This window comes from Oryza glaberrima, chromosome 8 (assembly GCF_000147395.1).
Source record: "Oryza glaberrima chromosome 8, OglaRS2, whole genome shotgun sequence".
Classification (NCBI taxonomy): Eukaryota; Viridiplantae; Streptophyta; class Magnoliopsida; order Poales; family Poaceae; genus Oryza; species Oryza glaberrima.
In genome coordinates this window covers 3,754,823-3,772,773 of record NC_068333.1, presented here as the reverse complement: position 1 = coordinate 3,772,773, position 17,951 = coordinate 3,754,823, and the positions used below count along the sequence as shown (strand labels likewise).

At 40.1% G+C, this 17,951-nt stretch overlaps 1 protein-coding gene across 3 annotated transcripts; it reads left to right on the top strand.

Annotated features, from left to right (window-relative positions):
* Window positions 1-5,050: 5,050 nt before the first annotated feature.
* LOC127782792 (transcription factor TGAL10) lies at window positions 5,051-14,760 on the top strand. 3 transcript variants are annotated; one of them, XM_052310062.1, is made up of 9 exons: window positions 5,051-5,185; window positions 6,319-6,400; window positions 12,502-12,727; window positions 12,831-12,944; window positions 13,072-13,131; window positions 13,231-13,308; window positions 13,404-13,461; window positions 13,543-14,117; window positions 14,208-14,759. In XM_052310062.1, exons 2-9 carry the CDS (start codon window positions 6,348-6,350, stop codon window positions 14,358-14,360), a joined length of 1,317 nt encoding a protein of 438 aa, XP_052166022.1. In that variant the 5' UTR covers window positions 5,051-5,185; window positions 6,319-6,347; the 3' UTR covers window positions 14,361-14,759. The 3 variants fall into 3 exon arrangements, with proteins under 3 accessions (XP_052166022.1, XP_052166023.1, XP_052166021.1); XM_052310063.1 differs by having other exon boundaries at window positions 9,480-12,727; XM_052310061.1 differs by lacking the exon at window positions 5,051-5,185 and having other exon boundaries at window positions 6,312-6,400; window positions 14,208-14,760.
* The last annotated feature ends 3,191 nt before the right edge of the window (window positions 14,761-17,951 follow it).

Sequence of the window (17,951 nt, the reverse complement as noted above, 5' to 3'; positions counted from 1 at the left end):
AATTGCTTGGTGGTTCAAGCTAGGCCATCATTTGATGATCACTAACCAAGTCAACGCCTATCTCATTGACATGTGCATGTCACTGCTGCTCAGCTAGCCTCTGATCCTGACTGTATCTTGCTTCTTGTTAATTAATAGTACTGTTTAAAATAGTATCTTTCAGAGAGAGAGATGCAAATATAATCTCGAGATCTTTGCAAGTAACCATTTCATTAATAAAAAAAATAGACTGCTTCTCTGATTCTGGATGACAAAACAAGTGGTGCCAATTATTCTTCTGGCACATATTGTCAAAGAGTTTGGCTTCAGACTTGAGTGCACGAAGTGTCCTCCTCCTAATGATCAGCGTTTAACTAACAAGGTTGAAGCTTTGCAACTGATAAATTATTATATTGGCAAATTGGCAATGAGGTTATCCAAGACTTCGCCTCTCTTTCTCATCTCCGTGTCTTATTTTTCTCTACCTGCTTGATTCGACAAAGTAGATGCGTGAGCCAATCTAAGTGTATGACTACGTGTTGCGCTCTTGGGTAATCACGGATTGGTGATAACAAATGGTGATTAATTACAGTGTAAAAGGCTGTTTTTATCTGAGTGGGAGCTCATACACATGTGACGTCATCTTTTTTTTAATAAAATGGATATTCTGGCCTTTATTTCAACGAAGCTACAACCAATTAGTACAGTTGTATAACTATCAAGCGTTTTTTTTTAAAAAAATAACCTTCTGAAGAAAAAATAAAATTGAATGTTAGGCTAAATTAAACATATACTTTGCTAATTTGACCTAAAATAATGCCAATCATAGTATCACTCGACACAATTAATATGTTTAATTCCCTGAATCTGCCACTGGAGACTGATGAATTTTTGAAAGGTTAAATTAACAGTTTAATTCATGCGAGAATTTGCAAGTTTCCTGAATCTGTCACCTGGTGCCTCTTCAGTAACGCAAGTTGCAAAATTTATAAAGCATCAAATGCAAGGAATCGCCGAATGGTGCAGCCAGATGGCCAAATTCTATTGTGCTCAGCACTTATCACTTTTGCACACGAAATCTCATCACCAAAATCACAGAAAAAAATGTTCACCTCTCATCTGCCTGCGTCGGCTTCTGAGGCCGCATCTAGTCATTGATCAACAAGCAACCATCACAATGAGACATCCAGCATTATCTTAAGACCTAATTGAGTAATTGTTATGTTTAACTAGTTCTTGGCCTCTTTTTGGTAGTAGAATAAATTATCAAATTGCACTCTAGCTTGCTCATTGTATGACACTTTTGATCCTAACTCAGGCCATGTTTGATGAGTCGGTCCCTACTCCATGCTGATGACACACCAAACTGCATGCACTACTTATTTTGTCGATTACATGGAAGAAAACTGCACTACATTAATCTTGTGCATATAATAGTAAACTATTATGGTTTCAGTTATTTTCTTTGAGTGATTTTACAATATTTGAGAGGCATCATAAAATTTGAAGCCTTCCAGGACCTTGTATATCATAATGAACCAAATTTATATTAGAAAAGATGATACCATATGTTACCTTCTTTCATAAGTACTATAACATTTCTCATTTTCCTTTGTAAGACCCAATTTAGATCCTGCTACATTTATACCTTGGAAACAATTATCAATTTGGAGATTCCTCTAATTTCACTGACCCCAATTGAAATGACAGAATATATTGACTAACTTCCCAAGTTTTACTGACTATTTTTTGTTCCCAAATTACACAAAATCTCTCTCTCTCTCTCTCTCTCTCTCTCTCTCTCTCTCTCTCTCTCTCTCTCTCTAAAAGAAGTATCATGTAAATATTGCATTGCTTCTTGCAAAATATCTATGTTCCAAGTAGCTAGGCTTGTATGTATAATGTATTCGTCAAAGTGTATATATATGGTCCAAAATCTAGGTGTCTAAAGTTCTATATTCCCTAGCAAGTTGCAAAGACATACATATATGGTATACATGCATGCATGATGCATATATTGATGTAGCCATGAATGATTGCATATATACAAGCACAATAGTGATGTGAGAATCTTAGTCATGCAGCACCACTCTTTATTAACTTCTCTCTAGTGAAATAGAACCCCTCTCACCACCTGAGGCTCCACTCTTTCTTTCTTTTAGCTAATGCTTTCGAAACCTTTTTTTTTTCTTTCCTTGGTCCCATGCAAATTCCTTTTCTCCTCCCAGTCTTTTCTCTCTTTTCCTGAGAAAAATCCATGCTGTTTATGGTTAACTTCATGTTGAACACAAGGTACTGACCTTTCTTTTGGGCCAATCAAGCACTTTAGTGCAGCATCTGTAGTAGTGAGGCCAGACAATGAGACATGTGCTGATCTGGCTGAAGTTAATTAATTTCAGTGTTTATGGAATTAACTTCATTTTAATGATTATATGTATCATATTGAAAAAAAAGTAGTAAGGAAATGGGACTGTATAAACTCTGGTGGATAATGTAAATGTCACAAGATCATTTATTACATGCAAGGAAACATTTCTTCTCTCCATATTTCAATTAGTAATTAATAGTAATAGCCTTTAAATAAATGATAATATATGAGATCTTACCACCCAAGAGGTAAGAGAAATATTGGCCCTTGGATGACTGTAGAATGAATGGTTCACAAAGTTTTGGTGTACCACAAAAAAATCCCACTAGATCATTTATACAAGATATATAGAAATAATCATTACAAATTAAAACTTTTAAATTTGCACCTACAAATGAGTCCGGTCGTTTTGACTATAACTAATTATAAGTTGTAACGCTTATTAGCGACCAAAATATAATTTATGGGCAAAAATTTTACATATGTGTTGTTAGCATCTAAAAAGCCAATACTGAAAATAAAATATGGTAAAAAAAATCAAAATCAACTCTAAAGTTAAGTTTTGAAATTCAAATGTTGGTTGTGGATGATAAGCTAAAGAGCAAATAACCCACAAAATTCACAGGGGAGTACTAGAGGTTACCTGAATTCGACCCAGATGATAGAAGAGGTGTACATGAATAATAATAAAATGTATAATTCTCCTGCTCTCTCTCTCTCTCTCTCTATATATATATATATATATATATATAATTCTAGGAAATTAGATCAAAATATATACAATTCATCGAGGATACTTGTAGGCCTCCATGGACAGGTCCACACTTGATAAAAAGGATGCATGGGTAAATAAACTTTTCTCAAAGCATTAAAAGCCACAAATAAAATCATGGGTACCACGAAAGAGCGGGAAATTAAGAAGAGGGAGTGGAAAATCAAGTTGTGCAAACCATGAAAGAAGAAAATTAAGGGGAAAAACCATACACATTCAAGACATTAAAGGAACTATGGGAACCAGAAAGAAATGTTGGATAGTGACAGAGGCAGCTGGCAGCTTTTGATAATGCTGCAATCAGCAATGGGCCCATTGCATTAGAGCCCTCATAATAAAAAAACCATTGTGGTTTAATCAACTAATCACTGTTGATGAATTTGTTAATCCCTTGTGCATGCTTTACATCAGAGTATATCTTCTTTAATTAGGTCCAAAGGTGTGTTATCTTCTCTGGAGCCTCTAGCTAGAGCAAAGGAGAATGCTTCGTTGCCACGCACCAATCTATACTCCCTCTTGTAGTAGATAAAGAATGATGTTATCTGTTTTTCAATGTTGACAAAACATATCTTTGAACACTATATATTCTACTTTTTATATATTCGAAGAGGGACAATAACATAAAAAACACAATTTATTGATGACAAACTTACTCTGTCACATCCATTATTCCATATAAAAGGTTCAAATCTATATAGTTGATCAGAATAGTTAATTGCTTTGGCTACATACATTCTAGGATATAATTCTGTCATGAGTTGAGAGGAAGTACATGGCACTATCTTACTTCTTAGTTTAAGTTGAACTTACTCATTATATATCTTAAGTTGACAATGTGGTATGTTGTTTTGGTTGGGTTAATTAATTAGAATGTGTTATCTAATTAAAAAGAAACATCAGTAATTAACCTATACCTGGTAGGTATGTTGCTCATGATGATTTGCTATATATGGCACCTAAAAAGCAAACATGGATGAAGAACACCAGCAGTATCATGAACAGATAGCTGACAAAAGAGGGTGTAATTCTGTAAAGAGGCCTCTTTGTGAGTACATGCTAGAAAAGGTAAGCTCCATTGCATGAGTTAAGGTGTTGAATCTAGTTAATCCTTCCTTGATCATTAATTAATACTTGCATCATCCATGCATATGGAATCAAGTAACATGAGAGTCCTTTGTATACTAGTACCACTATGAATCTTTCTCAATTTAAAATCTTGTGTAGATAAGCATGTCTTCATGAGCCTTCAGTTCAGTCAATGTGGCACAGTCAATGAAGAATTTAATTTGCTTCAAATTAAAGTATGGTCAAGTTTATTAGTGATCTAACACATCCTTAGCTAGCTGATTGTGTATGTGCTAATCAAAACAGTGAGATTCTGGAATAAGATGGCTGCTTGCTTGCTGCAAATCTGAAAACTAGTAATGATTACAAGGTGCCTTTGAAGGATTGCTTAATCAAGCAAGCTTCTCTAGTTTTCCCTTTAAACTTTGGTGACTAGGTTAAGAGTAAGTATATATACTATCTTTTCTTAATCTGTCATTATACATGCCTTTCTGCCTAATCAGTGTGTAGTTGTGTGCACAGAGCTACTTAACCTCAAGCTTCACTTTTTTTGCAGTGTGCATATGTGTAGTTCATCAGGTGCCAGTAGTAAATGGTACTTGAAAAGCCTTCTTCTTTTTTAACTTTTACACCACCAAAGTTACCATCTTTCTGGTAGTTAGGTGATCATGCATTATATTTACTGGTAACTTTGGACATATGCACCTGATTAGTTTACTAAAAGGAATAATTAGTGCATCCTAAGCTAGCATGAAGGCCCTGGTGATAACATTTCTTAGCAAAAGCAGCTCTGCAATTGGCTCTTCCTTTCTGAGGGGGAAAAAAGCAGGGGTGGCTCCTTATATAACCTTGGTACATGGTTTCATGTGGGCAAGTGGTGTTTGCCCTTTGGACCTCAGCAAGAGCACTTGCATATATGAGGAGCTCTTGAGCCATTTTTCTTCTTGCTCCATTTCTTGCTTGGTTGATTTGGTTCTTGTCTGGTCATCCTCACAGGAAAGGTACTACCTTGCTACTCAGTTTTTTATTTTGTTCAATTTATTCGGTTTACAGTTAGTTGTCGACTTTTTATTTGATTTCTTCAGTATAGTAATTTTATTTTGCACACTTCAACCACAAAAGGAGGTGTTTAAAATTTGGCCAATATCAGGTTACTTGGACTAGAAATTTTTTCGTTGCAAAAAGAAAAGAAAAAAAAGAAAAAGGAAGGACTAGTATGTTTTTTTCCTTGCAGAGAAATGTGCCAATTTTTTTAAGGTTTATTTATATCACATTGTTCATCTCCATGCATGGCAAACATGAAGTAGAATGTTTTGCCTTGTAGTATATTATCACAATCTTCCTTGAAGAAAACTATACAGTGTCATAGCAAACTAAATCATAGCATCAGGATCTGTTTTTTTTTTTTCAGAATAGCAACAGCTCGCTGAAAATAAAAAGAACATGACTCATCATCTTTGTTTCTCCACAAGTATTTATGCTTCTATCAATTGTCAACAACCAAATGTAAAAAATTTCTTGTCACTAATATTTTTAGATAATTAATAGAAATATTACTTCCAGCCTCTGCACCAACTAGGATGCACACAATCATCTCCTTTTATAGACCATGGTATTTCCTAATCAATGGAACTCCATCTCTCCAGTTAGTAATTATATTCCTAAGAGGTTGAGAATGATCAAACATGTAAACCTATTTTAAGGATCATATCTTCTATAGGGTATTATACTAATATATCATGAGAGCATATTTTTTTTTTCCATATTCATGCATCACCACATATCTTTAGTCCATTGGTCACAGATGACGTACCGACAACTTTTTTGCTCTTATGTCATTCAGAAACAAGGGAAAAGAATATATCCCCTCTTCCTTTTAAAAGAGAAAACCTAATCTTTGTTGAATTTAAAATCGTTTAAGAATCTACACTTCCATGAAATACTACTCTACAAATCCTAGACTTGAAGCAGTAATCAAATAATAATCTACATTAAAAAATATACCAACAACACACATTATGCTTCAGGATCTATGTAGTTCTCTTTTTGGTGAAGGCACACCGCATATGTATCTCAAAAGTTGAATTGATTTGTCAATCTTTCTCTCTCACACTTAAAAGAAAATATATGTTAGATATAAACGGTGATCAACTGAAGAATCATATGGAGCTTTACCCGGGATACCTTGAAGACCATTTCAACATCCACAAACTTAGGTAAGAATTTCTTAATTGGTGTTCCATTTATTATTATTTCTCTGTTCTAAAAAAAACCCATTGTTCCATTTGAATTTACACAAAAGAAATTAAGGTGATTCTGTAAAACCTTAGGCATGGCAAACAGAGTGGAATTAGCTTAATCATCTGATGCCTAATAGATATACACTAGAGTAAAATGCACCAGCGGTTCTTAAACTTGTCAGCAGGTTTCACTTAGGTCCACAAACTTGCAAAGCGCATATCGAGGTCCCTAAACTTGGTTTATTGTATCATCCCGGTTCAAAGCCGCGTTTGACCGTGGTCTTGCCTACGTGGCACGCCATGTGGATGATGACATGGATTTTTATTTTATTTTTTCTCCCTTCTTCCTTCTTTTTTTCTCTTTCTTCCTTGTCGAAAAGATGAAAATGCCTCATACACGTCATCGTCCATGTCATCGTCTTTTCATAAAAGAGAAAAGAGAAGGAAGAAGGGAGAAAAAATAAAAAAAAATCCATGTCATCGTCCACATGGCGTGCCACGTAGGCAAGACCACAGTCAAACGCGACTTTGGACCGGGATGATACAATAAACCAAGTTTAGGGGACCTCGATGTGCGCTTTACAAGTTCGTGGACCTAAGTGAAACCTGCTGACAAGTTTAAGAACCGCCGGTGCATTTTACTCTATACACTAAATTATAGAGTTGGTGCTAATAGTTCTTTAGCAGATCAAGTGGACTATTTGCAAAAACAACAAAGTGAGGTCAGGTCCACCACAGTATTGGGGCTGTGCCCTTCTTTTGGAATCTTCATCTAGTGGTACAACATGGCTACATGGGAGTCCATAGAGAGGGAGATTTTTTTCGACATGTGTACGTGTATGCTCGTCCTTGGAGATTCACCTTACCTTTGAAATCTACACTTTGAAAAATTGATTGAACTAAAAACAAAGGCCCATTCGTGGAGGTCTAAATAGTTGATTCGCCCTAATATTGAAGGGCTTCTAGGTCGTCAACTTCTTTCAAAACCCATAATCTCCCACAAAACAGATAGCGCGGCACCTAATATCTTATAACAAAACAGTTAAACCAAGGTGAACACTTGATTACTTTAAGAGACTAAAAGGAGGAGTCAACACTCAACTTGCATGACAATTACTTCTGAACAACACATCAATTATTACGTTAAAATAGAGATGACGATAAATCAAGGGATATAGTTTCCTCCAATAAGATGTCGAACTACATTCCTATCATCGTCACAGTTAGGAATATGGATATACTTTCCAGTGAAAATGATGAGGATGCCCTCGAATACCATCGCACGGCTGAAATTTTATGATAGATAATACATGATCCCTCATCAAGATAATTAAGCATAAAATCCTATGGCTCTAGATTATTGGAGTGGTACTAGATATGCATGTGGTTTCACAAACTACAAATCTATAAGCTAGAAAATAGATGTTCATTTTGACCAGAATAGTGCAGAAAGCACTAGGAGTGGCTGCAAAGGAGATCCTGATTCCCTGGTGCCCTGGTGGCATGTTGTGGGGTCCACCCCCCACACATAGTCAGATTCCAAGTGCTGCTAGTTAATTTGCTGACGACGCACTGACGGCTCAAACGTTGCGAGAGACGCATCATCGCCAACTAACTAAGAGCTAACTAATCAAAGTTGGTCCCAACCATTAAAAAAAGAGAGAAAAAGATTTTTCCTATCTTTACTACTCCATGACAATTATATATGTTGCCGTCCTTTCTGACAAAAGGGCTAGGTTTATGACTTTGGAAGCATGCAATTCGTGTGAAAAAGTTTATATTTCCACTTTCTAGTAAGTTATATTAGAAGTTGTTTTGGAGTGTATGAATTTTGAATTAGACCAATATCATGTCAATCATAACCTATGTGAGATATCCACGTTCCGAACAACCAGTTAGGGCATCACCAATGTATATGGCAAAGTGATCCATATAGATGGAAACCACATAAATAGTTTATCCCTATGGCAATGTCCACAATATATAGATACAAGGTATCATTAGGAGAAGAGAGAAGAGTAGAGATAGATAATATAATTTATTCCATATGGGTAGTCCATATGCATATGGGTATCTTTTGCTATTTTTTCTATATGGACTAGTTGCACAATGGTAATAGGTAGCTGAATGGAATATTCTATTGCTTATGGACTACTTTTACACCACATTGTGGATGCCCTTAGTGTGAAAGAAAGTACTTTGTTTGAACCGGTTTAATTATGAATAAATTACTCGGTTGACATATTTTAATCTTGAGTGTGGACCAAGGGAGAAATTAAAACAAAGACTATATATATTTGAAATAGAAACACATATAAATTTATTTTATTTATAAATAAATCATTACGATAAACATGTAAACTAACATAATCAACTCAACTGATCTAAACATGAACATATTAAACATGCGAAACATGAGTGAGACATACCAACCGTCCTGGTTCTATTCAGGAAGAGGATTGTCTTGACGGGGAGTAACACGCACCGCATGTGCAATGTGTGCCAGGTGTTGGTGTCGATGCGCAATACCCGAACGTAGAGAAAGATGAGTTATTGGGAAAGACTAGCGATTACTTGCCCAGGGCGCTTTCCAGAAAACTTATCAGCGTCTTATCCCAGTAAAGGACATTGAAAGTGAAGGTTCTTTATCCCACACATATGGTAAAAAAACCTTTATCATTTTCTTAAGAATAATTCTTCACATGGGCTTTAGCCCACTCAGTAGTGTCAACAATATATGTGTGACAACTACTAATTAACCAAACAACCACCCCAAATGAAGCGCTTATTCAAAACACCATGTAAAATTCCTTGCTACATGTTTAAGAAAACATTTAAATACCAATAGCAATAACGATGGACGAGAATCATATGTGCATACATTTGCTGTGAGAAAAACTGCCATAAAATTACAATTTATAAATATATTACAATTAAAATAAATAGTGAACAAAGTTATGCTCTAATGATTATGCCCATATTAAAAAGACCTTTTTTAAGATCGACTTATTTTTACTGTTAGAAATATGATAACTAGGCATTTTAACCATCGAAGGGATGCCTATTATATCTGGGCCCACCCGCACGGCCAACCGGCCAAGCCACAGTCAGGGAGCCAGCCAATCGTACGGCCCCACTGTGCTGATGCGGGGTGACGCCAGCAATGACGACATGGTCCCCGCTGCCGTCACTGTCTCTACTCCACAAGATAAGCTAGTACTCCCTCCATCGCTGGCGATTATACTTATATTTATCAGTGGAAATTTAAATTTTCTAGTTCATTTTGAGTTTTTTTATCAAAGTTTATTTTTCAGTTTTTGTTTTTGGATCACTAAGAACAAGTATTTTATTCACAAATTACTTTTCTATTGTAAATATGCCACGAATAAACTAAACGATGGGGTTGCTAGTATTGATACATTGTAATACTATATATGAATCGTAGTATTATGACGTGTCAATACTAGTACTAGATTGATTTTTTTTTACGGAGGAAGTACTATTCAACCTCTAAAATATGATGACGTGTCGCCATGAGAAGAAAAGCTTGAGTGCTCAGCTGCTGTTATTTCACGGTGGCCTGTCACCCTCGGGATGACGTGGATGCCGCCACGTCGGATCCCGCTTCTCCGTCGTTGTCTCGTCTCCTACCGATGAGATCCACCGGCAAAACATGTGACCTCGCAATCGAAGACAAAAATGGTGTTTTTGTTTTTGTTTTTTTGTGTTCCTTTGGAAAGCTAGGATCTTACTCTACGTGATGAAACCCATGGAACTTCTTCTTTTGTTTACATGGTACCGGTCTAAGTAACGGTCTAAGTAACGGTTTTATGTGCATGGATTTACTTTCCTTTTTTTTTTCTTTTCGTTACACAAAAAAAAGCACGTCCCAGTAACTAGTGCGTCTTTTTCATTCCGTCAAAATATGTCTTCTTCTGAATGGGATTGTGCCGTAACATTGATTTATCAATTTATAATGAGTTCAATAGGTATTTTTCTAACTTATGAATACGCTATTCAACATTATTATTGGAAATAACATCGCTACACGTATTATATTTTTTTTACATAACTCTTAGAAAAGTCCTGACTGTTTGATTTACATTAATGGGAATTAGAGAAAATTAATGTGCTCATAACATCACAGTACTAGTAAGAGTTTAGAATGTATATCCTTTTCCTATGAGCACACAATCCAAAATAGGTTGCACATGATATACCTAATGCCAATGGAGTATATACCATTGAACCAAATTTTGGTGTACACATAAAAGTCTCTATTACTTTTGATAATGATAGCCACTAAAGCAACACTTCCATGTCTTAAATTATACTTCTTTCGTCTTAAAATAAATTTAATTTTCACCCATCCCACACATTAATACTACAGAACTAAAAAAAATTATAGCACTCCCACTTTATTAAATCCCAATACAATTATTCATTTCTTTATACTCTATACTTTCATAAATTCCGATAGAATGATTACTTAAAAATAAATATATTTTGAGATAGATGTGAGAAGAAAAAATGAGCTTATTATATGAACGGAGTAACTACTTATAATTATAAATCGAAACATGTATATGTACGGATTTGTAGGCAAGAGCCAACCTAACTAAAATCCTAAATCCCCCTCTTGACAGTCAGAGCATTCACAAACAAAACTCAAACCCATCACTAAAATAACCTTAGTTTTATTTTTTTTCTAAAAAAAAAATTCACACAACTGATGTACCTAACGGTTGACAGAGTTACCGTACCCCCCACAAACTGGATCTACACGCAGCAACCGCCATCTCACCTCGGCCCCACCCATACTACCCACTCATTGCCACGTGGGCGCCCGCATCTGGGCCCACCCAAGCGCCCTGTGCCTCCATGCGCCAGCGAGGCTTGCTGCGTCGTCTTCAGCTGTACTTTTATACCTCCAAATTCATTTATAGGAGTACTCCTTCCATGATTCCATAAAAAAAAGACAATATAGTATTAGAGGTGACATTTTCTGGTACAACGAATTTGGACAAGCTTTCATCTAGAATCATTGTAATAGGAAATATCACATCCATTACTGGAATGCCTTTTTTCGGGACGGAGAGAGTATATTTTAAGATGAAGAAAATATATGAGAAGCATTGAAAAAATATGCAAAATAAGATAAACTATTAGTGCCTAATTAATTAAATATTAATTATTATAAATTTTAAAAAGAATTAATTTAACTTTTTATATTTTTTAAAATACATCAGTCAGCAGTTTGAGATGCGTACTAGCGAAAAACGACGTTCTTTTTCTTCTCTTCAACTCTCAAACGCAGCCCCCACCACCGCTGACGCCATCACGTCGTCAGTGATAACGGCGACGGCGGAAGCGAACAAGGCGACACCCTTTCTGGAATTAGGACTCTTTAGGCGGAGTGGCTTTCTTGGAGGCCTGTCTTCTTCGAAACTCGAAATTCGTTTTTTCAAAAGAAACAGGGCTATAGCCTTTAGAAGGCCAATTGACATTGACTTTTGATAGTTCCAGTTGCTTACGAAGAAGGGCAGACAGACTACGCCATTCCCATCCCTGCAGACAGACTTACTAAGCGTGGTAGTCGAGTGAACGGGCTATCAAAAAGCTCTCGTTTTGTTGCGAGCTCCTTTCTCGAGGCAAGATAGTATACCTAAAAAAGAATGGATTCGAAAACAAACCATTCATGAAACTCATGCAGGAGCATGCGTGTGCCCCGTTTTGTCGTCTTTGGAAGCGACGCCGCCATAGAGAGAGAAACTAGAGAGAGAGTGTAGTGTGTGAGTTGGTCCAGGCCAGCACGCAACAAAGCAATCAAATACTACTACGCGATATGAGAGAGAGGGATGCGTCGTCGCCATTAGCGGGGAGAGGAGCGGGAGAGAGCTCGTCGGGATTATTCCGAGCTCCATATCCATTGAACCGAACCAGCTCTGAGTGAGAGAGAGAGAGAGAGATCGGAGCTGTTGTTTCTTCTCGTTTCTTTGATTGGTGGCGGTGTTGAATTGAATTGAATTGATCGATTGATTGTTTCTTGGTGTGGTGGTGGCGGCGACGGCGAGCAGCGCGCCAAGGTACATGACCTCGGCGGCGCCGGCGGCCGCGCAGTTCGCTGCGCCGGCGCCGGCGGCGATGGGGATCTACGACCGCCGGCACCATCCCCTCGCCGCCGGCGTCTGGGGAGACCACCCCTTCATCCGCCCGGACACCACCGCCAGCACCAGCAACGCCGCCGCCGCCGCCATGGTCGTCGCGCCGCCGCCGCTAACAGAGCCCAAGTTCGAGAGCCAGGTAATTATTTATTTATTTATAATAATTAATTAACACAACAACCTCCATCATCTTGCTGATGTATTTCTTGAAAATCTTTGATTCGCTCTTGCTGTTGGATCAGCTAGCTCTGCCTCTGCAGCATGGAGACGATCAAGACGACGCTGCAGCTCTGCAAGAATCGCCGAGGCATGCGTCGGACAGCTTCGAGCAGGAGGCGTCCAAGCCTCGAGACAAGGTGGGACAAAATCTCTCTGACACAAGCTAGCTAAACTAATCGCCCGAAATTATTGCTAATTACGACTAGCTTAATTAGAATTAACAAACTATAATTCGATTGATTGTTCGTCCTTTTTCTCGATTAGATCCAGAGGCGGCTCGCGCAGAACAGAGAAGCAGCTCGCAAGAGCCGGCTACGGAAAAAGGTGAGCAAGCTCATGATCACATCACATTATTCGTCTCATTGTTCATGATTTTGTATTCAAAGATATGATTTAATTTAGGTTTGTTTGATTTTGTGACAGGCTTACATCCAGAACCTGGAGACGAGCCGGATGAAGCTGGCGCATCTGGAGCAGGAGATCACCCGAGCAAGGCAACAGGTAAGAACAAAAAAAAAAAGAAAAAGAAAACCAGCTTGTGACGAGCAGATTCTTCTCCATGGCTGCCATTGCTGACGTATGGCTGAGCTATGCAGAGCGCGTACATCAACCGCAGCAGCAACCCAGCCACCCTACCAGCGCCCATCGATTCAGGTCAGCTTCTCTCCAAGAATCCATCGATTGATCGAGCTCGACAAGAATTGTGATGGAATTTTGTTGATTTGTTGTGTTCAGGTGTGGTGACGTTCGAGGTGGAGTACGCGCAGTGGGTGGAGGAGCAGGGGAGGCAGACGGCGGAGCTGAGGGCGGCGCTGCAGGCGGCGGCGGAGGGGCCGGAGCTCCGGGCGGTGGTGGAGGCGGCGCTGGCGCACTACGACAGGCTGTTCGCGGCGAAGCGCGAGGCGGCAAGGCGCGACGTGTTCTTCGTGATGTCCGGCGTGTGGCGCACCGGCGCCGAGCGGTTCTTCCTCTGGATCGCCGGGTTCCGCCCCTCCGAGGTGATCAGGGTGCTCGCGCCGCAGCTGGAGCCGATGACGGAGCGGCAGGCCGCCGACGTGCAGGGGCTCCAGCAGAAGGCGCGCCACCTCGAGGACGCGCTGTCGCAGGGCATGGACAAGCTGAAGCAGACGCTCGCCGACTCGCTGCTCGCCGAGGCCGTCGTCGTCTCCACCTCCTGCGACGCCTCGCCGCCGCCGCCGCCGCCGGAGGAGGAGCCGTCGTCCTCCGCCGCCGGTGACGGCGGATGCTACATGGCGCAGATGGGGAGCGCCATGGGCAGGCTCAGCAACCTCGTCGCGTTCGTCGACCATGTACGCCATCGCCGATCACCACCACCTGCCTCCCATCTCCATGTCCGACGACGAGCAGAGCTCGGCTGACATCTTGCTGATGACGTGCAGGCCGACCATCTCCGGCAGGAGACGCTGCAGAACATGTACAAGATCCTGACGCTGCCGCAGGCGGCGCGCGGGCTCCTCGCGCTCGGCGACTACTGCCAGCGCCTCCGCGCGCTCAGCTCGCTCTGGGCGGCGCGCCCGCGCGAGCCGGCGTAAAGCGAGCTGAGCTCGCCGCCGGCAACGGCCAGCCTGATCGATCACCGGAGGAGGAGCAAGATGTCGTCGCTGAGCTCGCCGGGGAAGACGACATGGAGCTCAAGTGGCTCAGTTTGAGTTCTCTGCATTTTCATTTGCAAGGACAGGAAAGAAATTAAACGGACGTGTTCACTTCATCATAGGATAGCAGCAGCAGCAGTAGCTAGGAGGAGGAGGAAGAGAATTTGAATTTGAATTTAAAAGACGTGTAAATATTTACTACAGTAATTAACTTGCTTGGGTAGTTATTTGCGTCGCTCAACTTGTAATTGCTGCCATTTCCATGGATAAAAAAAATGTCAGGGATGGTCATATGAAAAATTGGGAGTGATTCCAGGCGCCTGAAGTTTGAAAAAGATTCAGTCATTTTTTTAACCCTTGGGTGATAATTCAATAGTTCTTATCAGTTATCACTCCCCTTTAACCTGTTACTTATAATTCTCCAATTGAACAAAATATTCCAACATATAATTTTTACTTATAACTCGTAAAAATCTAAAAAACACATGCAAAATTTCAAACATATTAAAAAAATAGGGAAAAAAATCTGAACTAAAATTTCACATAGACTCTTATCGGTGAAATGGAAACCAGGGTACCCATTTATCTGGTAAAAGAATTATTATTAAATAAACAGCATGCTCAGAATGTCTTTGAAAATAAAAAGAAGACCCTAGGGTGACGTCACTAGGGGCCCTTTTTGGAGGGCCTCAGGCCCACCTAAGATTTCGTATACAGGGTTCCTCCTGGCTGAGTAAGAACGTTGCGTATATGGCTCAAAACTTTGAGTATACTAGAGGATGCCCCGCGTGTTGCTGCGAGACTTGGTTAACATCAATTTGTTAGATAGGAGGTATAATCTCAAGAAGAAACAGAAGAAACAAATAGCTTTCTTGAAGAAATTTTTTTTAGCAGCCCTATCCAAAATTTCTAGATAATTTAGGTAGCACATGTCAACTGAAGGAGCGTTCAGCCATAAAGCTATTTTATACAGATTGATGACCTGGATACATGTAGATGTGTGTAGAGATGGGCCAATGTGTTTATGTGGGCTACATTTGGCACTGAGGAGGCGAAGACTTCGCCCGGTGACTGATGGGTTAGGCTCTATGCTGCATTCCATCCAACGTCTGAGAAGCGATCTAATGCATTCATCCAACGGTTCACAATTTGATGATGACGTGGAAGCACGAGGTTTGAGCTTTTGGCCTTAAATTTATAGAAAGAAGGGATAAGTGGCTTGCAGCCTGGCTTGGGTCACAAGCATACCCCCAAACGTGCCTTAAGAGTATAGTTTAAGGTTAGCCTTGGGCTTGGCCCTGGGCCCCTTGCAGGTTCTATGGTCCTCGGCAAGAGAGGCATAGAAACATGCAAGAGCTATATCTTAAGAAGATGAGCTAAGATCTGCCTCGGGCCCAGCCTAGCTCTGGGCCCTGGGCTTGCCTTAGCGCGTACAAGTCACACGTTGCACAAGGAAGAATGGTGATGAGGCTTGCTAAGCATAAAAGCGTGATCCAAGGTGTGCTTTGGCCCAGCCTTGCCTCAGGCCTTGGGCTCACCTTGGACCTTGTATAGCTCGCGTCCCTTGGCTTAGGCCCTGTTTGTTTCAGCTTATGATTATTATAATCTAGATTATTAAACCAGATTGCTATAAGCTGGATTATAATAAGCTGATATAAAATAAAGCTGTGAGTTGTTTGTTTGTCTGGATTATTGGAGGCATGGATTATTGGGTTTGAAAGGCTAAAGTCTATAATGCCCTCAGCTATCTGTTTGGTTGATGGCATAGGTGGGTAATTTTTCTCAAGTATGTAGGGGTAGTGGGTCTTTAGCCACTCAATAATTTGAAAAAAGCTCCTTTAGAGCAGCTTATTAGATTATAACAATCTGGCTTATAGATTATAATAATCTGCTATAATAATCTATTTGTTTGTTTCAGCTTACTCCTAATAAGCTAGATTATAATAATCCTAAGCTGAATCAAATAGGGCCTTAGAGGGGCGCCAGAAGATACAAGATGCACAATCTCAAGATATTCTTTCATCAAGAACGCCTTTGAGAAGCTCATCAAGGAATAATGAACCTTCTTTAAGCGCAGCACAGTGTGACCTTAGAAACTTCCGGGAAGTTGGACGTGCTCCACAGCCAACTGTAAGGCAGCACGCCCCACCATAAATGAAACAGGTTTATTGGGGGATCCCTAGGCAGTTTGAGTTGAAAGGACGTGGACAAGATGCCAACGCTAAGTCACTTTGGACGGTGGCGCCTAGGACACGTGTCGCACATGCCTCGTGCCACTTGATTCAACCAAACGGGCAGAGAAGTAACCGTGGCGCTGTTTCGGGAAGGTCGGGCCTCGTCAGGCCCACCACGCACCACGTGGTGAGCACATTGGCGGAGGCCCGCCCAACATTCTCAGACGAAGCCTAGGAGCCTAGGGTAATATGAACCGTAAGACTTGAAGGGTTTCTTGAGGGCTGCATTACGACACCAGCCGACAACAACAAGAAGGTTGATGAGACAAGACCAAAGGAAAGATTTGTAATAATGTGAGCCCCTCATTGAACTATAAAAGGAAGGAGACTAATACGGATGAAGGGTTGCTTTTTGCTAGGTCAGTACTTCCGCTTTGTAGCTTGCAAAGCCTCTCTTGTACTTAGCTGATCTAGAGAAGATAACAAATACCAACACATGGGTAGGGTATTACACCTCCGGATGCCCTAAACCTGTATAACCTCTTGCCTTCTTCTCCTCACGCGGTGGATGGGCCCCGCAAAATTGCCGTGATTGCAGATACCTCGCACTGCTCTCCTACTAACCCCCTAGTCGAATCTTCACACCCGGAGAGGGGTCTCCACTCCCCTCTATCCGAGGGACTGCCCCCTCGACAATATAAATAGATTTTCATGTGTTCAGTTATTTTATGGACTTATCTCGTGCAAAAATTTTAGTAATGTGAACAAGATATGAGAGGATAAATTTGTAACGAAAATATTTTGAAGTACAATAAATCTATTGGATCTGCTAGCATATATGTTTGTATATAGTTGCTCAAGTATTGTAGGTGTATTTTATCCGCATACTCAATGTACACTAAGATCAAACAAGGGCAAATGGGTTATTTTCATGCCACCTCCATGTTGGTAATGTGACATGTCCTTCTACATATGCAAAATTGGCATTTGCAAAGAATTATTCTCTCCAGTGGCATCTCAATAGTCTAGTTGTAAAAATCAAACCGAACCCGTGGTGTAAGAAAAACCGGACCAGTACTTAGCAGGGTTCCTAAACCACCGGGTCCAAGGTTACCACGCGGTAATCGTGGCAAACCATATGAAACCGTGTAAAATTTATCAAAATTTCAAATTATTTTTTAAATTTATTTGAATTTAAGAAGGTTGCCACGGTTTTCCTTTTACCATACCCCGCGGTAAGCGCAGTAACCACGCGGTTACCGGCAGTTTTGCAAACCCTGGTGCTTAGTCTGGAGATATAATTGACTTGAGAAAAATCATTTAAATCGGATGGTTTTTTGCAGAACCAAAGGAAAAC

Bases quoted from the DNA above. Each gene is read 5' to 3' on its own strand.
- LOC127782792 (XM_052310061.1), top strand. From the start codon at position 6,312: ATGTTAGATATAAACGGTGATCAACTGAAGAATCATATGGAGCTTTAC. The intron at 6,401-12,501 runs GTAAGAATTTCT...GACGGCGAGCAG, and splicing joins TTCAACATCCACAAACTTAG to CGCGCCAAGGTACATGACCT. The intron at 12,945-13,071 runs GTGGGACAAAAT...TTTCTCGATTAG, and splicing joins CGTCCAAGCCTCGAGACAAG to ATCCAGAGGCGGCTCGCGCA.